The sequence below is a fragment of the Amphiura filiformis genome, chromosome 12 (assembly GCF_039555335.1).
Source record: "Amphiura filiformis chromosome 12, Afil_fr2py, whole genome shotgun sequence".
Classification (NCBI taxonomy): Eukaryota; Metazoa; Echinodermata; class Ophiuroidea; order Amphilepidida; family Amphiuridae; genus Amphiura; species Amphiura filiformis.
In genome coordinates, this window is record NC_092639.1 from 13,110,073 (window position 1) to 13,121,936 (window position 11,864).

At 37.2% G+C, this 11,864-nt stretch overlaps 1 protein-coding gene across 1 annotated transcript in view; it reads right to left on the bottom strand.

Annotated features, from left to right (window-relative positions):
- The window catches only part of LOC140166635 (ATP-binding cassette sub-family C member 5-like), a 61,862-nt gene extending 53,714 nt beyond the window's left edge, over window positions 1–8,148 (bottom strand). The window contains 3 exon segments of the mRNA XM_072190135.1: window positions 1,044–1,190; window positions 4,674–4,878; window positions 7,855–8,148. Coding sequence (XP_072046236.1) covers window positions 1,044–1,190; window positions 4,674–4,864 — 338 coding nt within the window. The 5' untranslated portion in view covers window positions 4,865–4,878; window positions 7,855–8,148.
- Between the last annotated feature and the right edge of the window lie 3,716 nt (window positions 8,149–11,864).

Consider the following 11,864-nt stretch of genomic DNA (forward strand, 5'->3'; position numbering starts at 1 on the left):
ACCTTCCGATTATGAGTCAGAGCCCATTCCGCCCAGCCACCCTCATGAAGTAAACCACTCAGATGACTTGGCTGCCGTTTGTTAAGCGGTGATGAACAATGGTGAAACATGATTGAATCCCTAATTATGTTATGTTTACCGGGGTGTACATGTATGAGTCTATGACGTTTACTATTAAGTAAATTTAGTAAATGAATATTTCCAAAAAACCCAAGAAAAACCCAAATATGAATATATGATCAGTAAATACATGTGGACATTTATAAGATGCCAGTTTACCAGTGCAAGATGAAGAATCAGAAGTGCAACTTTGTTAAGTTTACCCTTTGACCTCTGCAGAATGACCTCTTACCCTTTGACATACTCACAGCCATTAATAATCTTAATGATGTTCCCGCACCATTCACTATAGCTGCACAACACGCACTTGATTGCATATCCTTAAGTAAAACCCGCATGACGGATGCCTCATCCCGCCCGCATTCAGCTAATTCTTTCTGCCATAGTGTATTGAGCCTTGAGAAATAATAATACATTTCACTAGCAAAAACATTTAGGGTCATTTAATATAAATTTAAAAAGTGAAGTGATTTATAGTGCGCCACGCTCAGGCACAACGTTGATCCACAAGCCTCAGCACACTTTACAGGTTGTCGCTGACCACTACGGCCCACATCATAACTCTAAACTCCACAAACTTCAGCAGATTGAAACGACTTCTGGTGTCCCAGACATGCATGTACATGTGCCTGTAACTTGTAATATCAATTTGCCAAAACAAAAGAAAGATTTTGTAATCAAAGAGCTTATGATCCATGTTGCCCCGGTGGGGTCACTCCCTGGCAGGGGGGACACGTAGGACCGTTACCACAAGTACAAATTAACCTCTTTCGCAGTCGATTTCAAGGACAAATCATGAAATTTTACCCCCTTTTTTACTCCAGAACAAGGACAAAATGGTACTCTGAAACACCCCTATTTTTTAGATTCCAAGGACACATGTGCATTCTCACAATAAAATAAATTATAAATGTTTTACAAACCTGTGACCATTCTTCTTGGCTGAGTCTTTTTGTGAAGTAACTGTTAGATCCTCAGTCTTCAGGGTTCCTTTCCATGCCTTGATAAACAGTGGCGTAACCCATGAAAAAGTGAGGATTGAAAACCAGCTAGCTTTGTCTATTGGAGGCCTGCAACATTCAAATTTATTTAGACATTACATATTTTAAATGGGCTATTCCAGTTGAAATCCATACACCCCCTATGAAAAATGTGACCTTAATCTTCCATGCACACAGGGGTTATAGACACTTCATTAATCTATTGAGCAGCTTCAATGCAATAACCGATCAACTTCATTATTATGTCTTCAGAATCTTGCATCCTATACCTAGCTGTCCGGTAAATTTGTGTATCGGTTAGCCTGGAGCTACAGGGTTTTTCATATCTGTAACCTCTTCATAGAGTGCATAGTTCATATACTTTATGTGCACAAGTCGCCATGTATTTCTCTTTTCGTATGATTTTTACATTTTTTGTAAATTGTGACATGCCATAACCAAAAATCAACATTTTTGACAAAAAATCACCTTTTAGACCAAAAATCACATTTTTGACCGTAAATCACATTTTTGACCAAAAATCACATTTTAAACAAAATCATATTTTTGAGCAGAAATCACATTTTGACCAAAAATCTTGTTTTTGACAACAAAAAAAAGATTCTGAAGACATAATAATGATAAAATTGGATGGATACTTTCGCATGATACCTGAATTTGTCAATCTCGCTAGAGTTTTCAAATATCACGCTCGACTTCGTCTCGCATATTTGTAAACTCTAGCTCGACCGAGAAATTCAGGTATCACACTCAATCTGTCCAATTTTATATCAAACTTGGTATGGGGATTGGATATGGTGGTCTGATGTGCTGTATAGTTTTGTGTTATATGTTATTTGCATATTTATATGAGCTTATTTGCATATTTTGCCGACATTGTCATAAATTCACTCTGCAGCTTAAATGCAATAACCAATCAACTTGCAACATGGTATTGTGATAGTATATGGTGGCCTGATGTGCTGTATAGGTTTGTGGCATGTTATTTGCATATTTATGAATATTAATGAAACAAATTTTGGCTAAATAATATTCAGCATCTAGTAACTAGTAGTTTCACGCCTCACGGCGATCGTCAGACTATTGCGCTGTTGTTGTTATGATTCTTGATTACGGAACCAAAAAAATATACGCAAAGTAGGCCTACGCGGATAGGCCTACGCATAAAGACAGCGTGGATATGAAACATGTATACATAAAGTATACCCACGCGGATAGGTGTGAATTTCGTGCGAAAATTTAATGGTACCGCAAATCAAAAATCAAAACAACAACTTAATTGAGCCTACTTCATTTTTTCTTGCGTGGCGACATTTTGAGATAAGTTCGGATCTCTTGTTTAAGAGGGTTTCTTCAGATATTTTGAGGATATAAAGTTTTCTTCTAGACAAAGATTGCATTGACCGGATTCGCGTCTCTTGGTGTTTGATTGTTTAACTATTTCCCAGATAATTTCATAATTTGAATTAGGCCTACTTCTTTTAAGGTTCCAAACATGTTTTGAAAGTTCAGTTTCTTTTTCATATTTTTCGTGCCTGAAGGACTTTGTATGGTTGTGGAATCTATCTTTGAACGGTCCTCCTGAAAGTCCTACATGTATGTATACTTTAGATTCCACATCAGATGTTACAGTAGCTTTGTACACTATTGCTTCAGTCAAGCATTCTCCACGGAGGGGACAATTTGCTTTGATTCTACAGTTGCATTTCTTTGCGGTTTCGGTTTGTTTATGAGTCCTTACTTTGATGACCTTATTATTGTGCGACTTGATTATTGACCTCATATTTTTCATGCAACTATAACTAACCTTGGTATTATTGCGATTAAATATCTTGTGCAACTTGTGCCCTTGGGGAAAATGCTCAAAATAACTGTGGAGACAAACCTGAAATCAGTGAACTACCTCGACATAAACATGAACTTGGCAACCGGCGTGCACCAACCGTACAAGAAACCAGATAATGAGCCAATGTACATTAACAAGCAGTCCAACCATCCTCCACAAATCATCAAGCACATCCCCGCTGCCATAGAAAAGAGAATCAACAGGCTATCATCGAACCAAAGAACAAATGAAAAAGCTGCACCATGTTACAACGAAGCACTGAAATCCAGCGGATACTGACGGACCATAAAATTCAACAGCAACAAAGAAGACAACAGAAAAACGAGAAAGAAGAAGAACCGCTCAAGGAAGATAATATGGTTTAACCCGCCTTACAGTAAGAACGTAAAAACAAATGTCAGCGGAACATTCATCAAACTGATAAACAAGCATTTTCCCCGAGGGCACAAGTTGCACAAGATATTTAATCGCAATAATACCAAGGTTAGTTACAGTTGCATGAAAATATGAGGTCAATAATCAAGTCGCACAATAATAAGGTCATCAAAGTAAGGACTCATAAACAAACCGAAACCGCAAAGAAATGCAACTGTAGAATCAAAGCAAATTGTCCCCTCCGTAGAGAATGCTTGACTGAAGCAATAGTGTACAAAGCTACTGTAACATCTGATGTGGAATCTAAAGTATAGACCACTTGACAAGTGACGTCATTGCCCGGCAGTATGCGCACGCATTATGGTACTTTCCATTGTTCTTTGCCCTGCAGTGTGCGTGCGCATCGTAGTCTGCTCAGGGCATGTGTATTTTAAATCTCCCACCACATTTCATATACATGTAGTACAAGAAAGCCATTGAACAGTGAAGCGGTTCGTTCGGGCATATCGACAGACCAATCCCTCGCCTTTGTTGATAAACAATAATGTAAAGTGGTCTATACATAGGACTTTCAGGAGGACCGTTCAAAGATAGATTCCGCATTCCGCAACCATACAAAGTCCTTCAGGCACGAAAAATATGAAAAAGAAACTGAATTTTCAAAACATGTTTGGAACCTTAAAAGAAGTAGGCCTAATTCAAATTATGAAATTATCTGGGAAATAGTTAAACAATCAAACACCAAGAGATGTGAATCCGGTCAATGCAATCTTTGTCTAGAAGAAAAACTTTATATCCTCAAAATGTCTGAAGAAACCCTCTTAAACAAGAGATCCGAACTTATCTCAAAATGTCGCCACGCAAGAAAAAAGAAGTAGGCTCAATTAAGTTGTTGTTTTGATTTTTGATTTGCGGTACCATTAAATTTTCGCGCGAAATTCACATCTATTTCGCGTAGGCCTATCCGCGTGGGTATACTTTGTGTATGTTTCATATCCACGCGTCTTTATGCGTAGGCCTATCCGCGTAGGCCTACTTTGCGTATATTTTTTCGGTTCCGTAATCAGGAATCATAACAACAACAGCGCAATAGTCTGACGATCGCCGTGAAACTACTAGTTACTAGATGCTGAATATTATTTAGCCAAAATTTGTTTTATTAAATTAGCTCTACCTTGTTAAAAATTGGTATTGAGCACTGTGAAACGACTATCGAGTGACTATTTATGTTATGAATATTAATGAGTATATTGCTTATTATTTGTATTTACACACCTTTGTGTTGGGGCCACCTTAATTATGAACCATCTAGTTTTAGTTTGTAAACATACCTTGTATCCGTTTTCCTTTTCTTTTTCTTTCGTGAATTGATTTTGGTATAAGTTGGGGCATACACAGCATATGTAGCTTCCTGGTACGATCCATGTGAGTCTCTTCTTCTGTTGTCATGGTTACCTTTCCTGCTGTAGTCATTGTTATGATTGGTGTCACCATTTAAAGGCATTGGCTTGGTTGAATTCATTGTTTACATGTACACTGCAAAATATAAATGTTCAACACCGGTACTGTAAAGGAGACAAAAAAACTTGTTCTACAGGCTCAACCAACCCAATTTTTCAGTTTTTGATAATTTTGTTGTTTTGTTTTATTTACTGTATGCACATAAAATTAGCTTTTTTTTTGGGGGGTATCAGGCCCGTCATGCAGGATTTTTTTGGGGTGCTGATTTTGATAAAGTGGACCTTTTTTCCAAGGGGTGGGGCGATTTTGAGAAAAGTGGACTTTCTTCCCAAAATTTGGACCATTTTTGGACAAAAAGGCATAAAAAACATGATTTTTTTGCTCGCTATGCTCGCATATTGTGATATTTTGGGACTTTTGCAAATTTGGGCACCCCCTGCGTACGGGCCTGGGGGGTATTTCGTCTCAGGTTTGATGAACTTGCTGTATGAACATGTTTGTAAAGTCAACCACTTTGGGCAAAAAGTTTATTTATTTTGACTGACACAAAAGCCAGCACAGTGAGAGAAATTATATATTTACGCATCACAAGAAATACGTCCCTTATAACTTATAACTTAGAAAGTGTTGTGTGAAAATGAAAGATGTTCACGACTTCATGGCTAATGAGCCCATATGGAAGACAAAAACTGCCCGTCACAAAAGTTGATTCATGACTTGTTACTAATGGAAAAACACATTTGGTTGAGTGCAGTTTAAAATCCCCAACAAGTGAACATTTATTCTAATGTGTAATCATTCATGATCATTCAGCCATGTAAATATCATTCCAGGTGTAAGGTGGCCAGTCCCATTCCTTGTCCCAAATACACCAAGCATAGGCCTACTTTGTGACTTTTGAAAAGGTGCCAATTTGCTGGGATATTGACTTGGAAAAAAAAAAGTCTGAAATTAATTGGCAACATCTGTAGATTAAATTCAGACTTCCGCCCTCTCCGGTGTCGTCACTTAACATTCAAAGGCGTAACACATGATCGTTCCTAAGTCAAAATACCCCCCTATTTTATGCGGTTTCAAGAACATTTTAAGTCATTTTTACCCCTATTTTACAGCTAAAACGGGTACAAATTAGCCTAAAAAATACCCCTATTTTTGCATTTCAAGTACACTTTTACAAAAGTACCCTTTTTTTAACATTTCAAGAACACACACAAAAACACTTGTTCTGATTCATTGTCTTTTCTGAGGAGAACTCTGTTGTCCTTTTAATACATAAATGAGGAAAATAACAGAAAAATATATACAAATACATCCAATAGGATGCATCATGTGTTTTTTATGATAGAGTTATCAACAATGTAATCTTTCCTCCGGTTTTTTTTTGGTTTTTTTGCAAAATAAAGCTTGAATGTGACCAATACATAAACTGACTGACAAAAATTACGAACTCTGGCATTTGCCACGAATTCCCTCACTCAAACCACTATATCAGCCCCATATTTAGATATTTTCAAGAAAAACCTCTAGCTTGCCGGTCACCAAATAGTTAGCAATTTGCGGTTTTCGCCCTGCTGACTACAACTTCAGAAGGTTCAGAAGGAACAATTCCTTTATGATCAGGTGCCATTTCGAAGAGTTTGTGGCCCGGTTTGTGGCCCAGTTTGTGGGTATCCAGTTTGTCAAGGTTCCGGAGTCCGGAGGCCGGGCGCGTCATTAATAAAGCCGATGAAAAAAGTCCCATGGAATCAGCGGCCAAACTGGGTAAGTCCCCAGTCACGTAATCGGCCGGGATATTAGGAAGGCAAAAAAGTTTCACAAAAGTGAAATCCGGGAGTAAATTAAGCGAGAAATGGTCAGATTTCTTGTGATTTCATCATTATCATGATTCACAAAAATATACCCTATTTTTTAATTTCGAGTACACCGTCGTCAAAAACAACCCTATTTTTTAAACATCGCGAACATAAAATGTTCGCGAACATAGTTTAAAAATAACCCCTTTTTTCGCGAAATTGGGAACGATCATGCGTACACATAGTCAATGTTAAGTGACGACACCGGGCGCCCTCTCCCCGTGGTTCATTTAGAATTGGGTAAATAAATCATGAAAGTACTCCGTCCTTCGGAGGGGACATTAAGCCGACGGTCCCATGTGCAGAGAGCCATACCTGTACATGTATTTCGCAGCCACTTTCGAAAAGAGTAGGGTGTTAACCCCTGACTGTTCCCAACCCGTCCCTGTGTTCAAATGGACCCCAATGGAAATAAGCTTCAATTCTTGGGTTATCCAGGGTTGTCAAAATCCGAACAAATAAAAAAAAAAGGTAGTTCTTGTCTTCCATTTGGGCTCATTCAGCCATAAAGTCATGGACATCTTTCACACAACACTTTATAGTAAACAGGCCAATAACCAGGATTTATTTGGGGGCGGATTTTGAAAAAGTGGACTTTTTCTCCAAAATGTTGACCTTTTTTGACCAAAATGGCATTAAAAACCCGACATTTTTTTGGGTTAAATAAGGGGACTTTTGGGGCATTTTGGGATGAAGCCCCCACCCCCGTCCCCTGGTTACAGGCATTTTAGTACACAATCATATAATTATTTTTAACAAGTTTTATTGGTACAAAATTTTACCTTACGATATCTTATGATGAAATGTTGAGAGGGGGACTTAATTCTTGTGATGTGGTTATTTCCAAAAAAAATTATAATTTGTTTACAAATTTTGGTGAGTTATCTATAGTCATTTATCAAAAAAAACAAAAAAACGCCTGAACAACCGACCATACCCGAATAGATGAGGTAAAACGGCAAAAGGAAATCACTACCGTACCTAATTCAGCACATTTTTTATTTCACATTGATGCATGTCGCTCTGTTGATCATGACCGAGGTTGATATTTTTATGTGTTACGACCTTCAAGCATGCCATATACGTACAAAGTGAACATCGTTACGCATTAGACAAATATATCGATCGTTATAATTAAATGATGTACTCCGTCATTTTTCTCAAAATCTCAGATTTTTTCACAACTATACAGTCTCACCTAAATCACTAATTAATTGCAGCTCATACATTGTATATCGCCAATGCGTGTTACTCTGTCGATCGCCACTGAAGTGGGTCCATTTGATGTGTTATAAGTCTTGACCTTCCAGCATACATACAATGTTATGAACAGTTAGTCCTTTGAATAATATTTTGATCGTAATAATTTAATGACATACTCCATCGTGTTCCTTCCTGGTTGAGTGTGCATTGTACAAACATTTACAGTGGCTGAGCACATACATACTATAGTATAGGCCTATGTATAATGTGTAGGAAGAAAGGAAATCTGGGCCAAAAGAAATAATCGACCAACAATACTGAACCTATTCAATGCTAAACTATAATAAAATTCCTTTAAAAAGGAATGGGCGCCCAATGGAAGCTTTGATGTGATGTGCTGAAATGTATAACCGTTTGGATACAATTTTCTTCTTTTTTAAACAAATGTAACATTAGCATAGTAATCAAAGAAAAATTAGTCAATGTAAAGCATATGTATTGCAGTGGGAGAGGTGTAAAATTGTACTGCACAGATTGGTTTCAATGTAAAAAGGAATACTAGATTGTTAGGTAAAAACTAATGGTATATGTTGGGGGGTATTTATTTATTTATTTATTTATTTATTTATTTCAGGTATATTTGATTAAACACTCAAATAGCAGCCAAAATGGCTGAATTGCTTGGTGAATTACAATCAAATTTATAAATAGGCAAATAATAAAATACATAAAAAGAAACTTGAATTATTGCATGGTACATACTCAATGAAATTTTTTTAAAGTACAATCAAAGAATTAAAGGACAAAAATAATATAGTTGTAGCTCATACTTAATCGTACTCAACCCAACACCATATCTCAAACACACCCCCCACACACACCCTTTACCACCATACACCCCCTCCCATACCCATACACACCCACAAACATCCAGTCATCCAATGATGCACTCCCACACTTATCATTGCACAAAAACACAACCTAATAAAATGTGACGGCATAATAAAAAGATATGATTATGACAATATGACAGGAGAAGGAATTGAGGGCTTGATCTACCAAATCACACCAGCCCTCTCCCATCCATCCATTCACACACAAAATGATTCAAACTAAATCACTAGATGGACAGGAGAACACTAAGCATGATTCAGGAGTTTATAGCCATGTATGGAGCTGGGCTTTCCTTGTATCTTTTGGTTTTTCACCTGTAACTCTTGACTTTAGGGATAGGATAGGATAGGATAGGATAGGATAGGATAGGATACAATGTAGGAAGCTTTATTTCACCACAGAGGCCCAAATCAACAAAGTTGTTCTTCCTTGGGGCCGTGGACATAACATAACATACAAAATATTAATAAACAAAGTACAAATAAAATTTACATCATCATAAAATTGATAGATTTAAACAACAGTTAAAAATATGTGCGGTTTTTAATAGCTTGTCTATTCAAAAGCGTTTTTGTCACCATGGGGTCTCCCTGTTGGTTTTGTTTTGGCTGGGTTTTTTTTCTCGATGTTCGGGGGGAGTAAGGCAGGTTGTATTAATTGCCCCAGCTCAAGCCATATCAGTAACGTCACCCTTGTGAGGTAGTAACTGCGGCGGGGCTATTCCCCTTCTTGATTGGCTGCCTTACGACCTTGCCAGGCTCGGTCCAATCAGATCTCTTGTTAGTGAGCGTCTGGTACTTCGCGGTTTTTTCCCTTTCCATCTCATTCACTTTTTCGGCTGGAGCGGTTAGGTTCGTTTGAAAATAAAATTTGTCTGAAGTGATCAAGTTCGCCTTTTAGAGCTGAATCAGTCGAACTTAGACTGAATTATAAACGGTCAAGTTCGTTGGACTAGCGTTGTTCTGATGGGTTGAAAGAGGAAGTTACTGCACCGGCGAAGCAGCCGGACTCGGCGAAAAAAGGAAAATCTACAAGGAATACAGAAGATGACACATCGTGAACTGTGTTGGAAATTCCAAGATGGCCTCGGATAGCAGTAGCATGCATGTCTAGTGCCGGTGCGGTGCCTGCAGCAGCGCGGGGGCAGAGCCGATGCCTGATGTCAGGGTCGGTGTCGATGCTGCAAATGCTATGATGCTGCCTCCCACCTCAGGGGCCGCACCGGCCCTCCAGTAGTCGGCGTTTCAGCCACTAGAGGCCAAGATATTCACCCCGGTGAGTTTAAACAGTTTCGTAGTTCATTAAGCCCTCCTGTAGTTACTGAAAGGTGAATTCAAATTGGCCATCAAACCGCATCAACTTAAAGTAAAGAATGCAAAAACTGGGACCATTTTGTCATAGCCCTTTCCGTAGCAAAGTTACATATTGTCGGGGATCGTCTTTTATCAAAACTATTTCAGTCATTATTTTATAATGCATTATTTAAAAACAAAAACAAAACAAAAACAAAAAACAGCATAGTCTTATGATAGCGCAGTTTGTCTCTACGTGTAGGCCAAATGGCTATCAAAATTCCTCTAAAATTCCACGTGCGATTGCTCATGAAAAATATTTAGGTCAAGTGAAGTATATGCAACATGTTTAGGTAGCCTTTCATGGACATGCCTGAGCAATCTTTTCTTTTTAAACTTCTTGTAAATATCAGGCTAAGATAAATCGCCTATCCGACTCGACTCCCGGGGCAATTAAAAATACTGCCGGGCAAGCTAATTCATCAGGCCTCTGCCGATCGGAAAATGGGGAAATTATTGTTCAAAGACGGCATTTTGACCCGCTGGCTTTACTTTTGTAACGTGGACAAGCAAACAAAATTTATTTCCGCACTAATTTCCACTGAAAATGTTATGGAGCGCGGGCTATTCCTAAAAGCATACATGCTAGACATGAGTGGACATCACCTGTTCAGACCGTGGGAATCCACCATATCAAAATAATGTTTTTAAATATTAATGAGGTCAAATCGTTTTTCATTTACCCCGAAACACGTACAGGGTATATCGCAGTGTTCATTATTGTTGGTACCGTACAAGCACATGTTTACTCTTTAATTATTAATGAGGTCGATCTGATGACGCGATGCTTTTTCCCTGACCCCGAAACATGTGCACGCAGTGTATATCGTATGTAGAATACGACCGCATGTGTACATCACTTATGAATTATTCAGCGCACGTGGGTTTTTCGGGCCGGCGCTGCTCGCCTGGGAGAAGAGTGTCACCTAATTTGCATAGAACATTATATCAGGATTATCAGCCCGTCGAATTTTTCCCGCGCGGCCACCGCACTCGGAGGTTGCTTGCAAAATTATTCATCACAAAAAACAAGATGATAATGAAATAATAATTTAGAGATAAACAGAGAAATAAATAATAGAGTAAAATTATTAACAATTACAAAATGAGGAAATATATATATTAATAAATAAAGATATGAAAGAAAGTCAAGAAATTTACAAAAAATTAAAATAGACAAGAAGGAAAAAGAAAACATGATGACAAGAAAGGATGAAATGAACAATCTTTATGATAGAAAAAACAAATGAAAATTTAAAAAAAAAAAAAAAAAAAAAAAAAATATTATAACATCAACAAAAACAAAAAAAACAAAAATAAAGTAAAATAAAGTAAATAGAATTAACACAGTACATATATACATGTATAGTTAACAATAAATAAAGGACAATAGATGGGTGAACAAATAGTTAAGAGACAAAAGGAAGGGAAAGGAAAAAAATAAATAAATAAATAAATAAAAAGTTTTTATATAACAACCAAATAAAATAGTAGTTAAATAAAGTAATAGAATTAAAACAGTACATATAGTGAAGAGAAAGAAAAAATAAATAAATAAACAAATATAAAAAAAAAAAAAAAAAAAAAATTAAAATTAAATACAGGAACAAACCAAAATTGGTTTAGTTCAAAAATAAAGACAGGACAATAAAAAGCAATAAGTTCAATATTAAGAATTTAAGTTATCAAAGGCAGGAACAAACCTAAAATGGTTTATTTCAAGCAGGACATTAATTAAAGACTGGAACAAACAAAAATG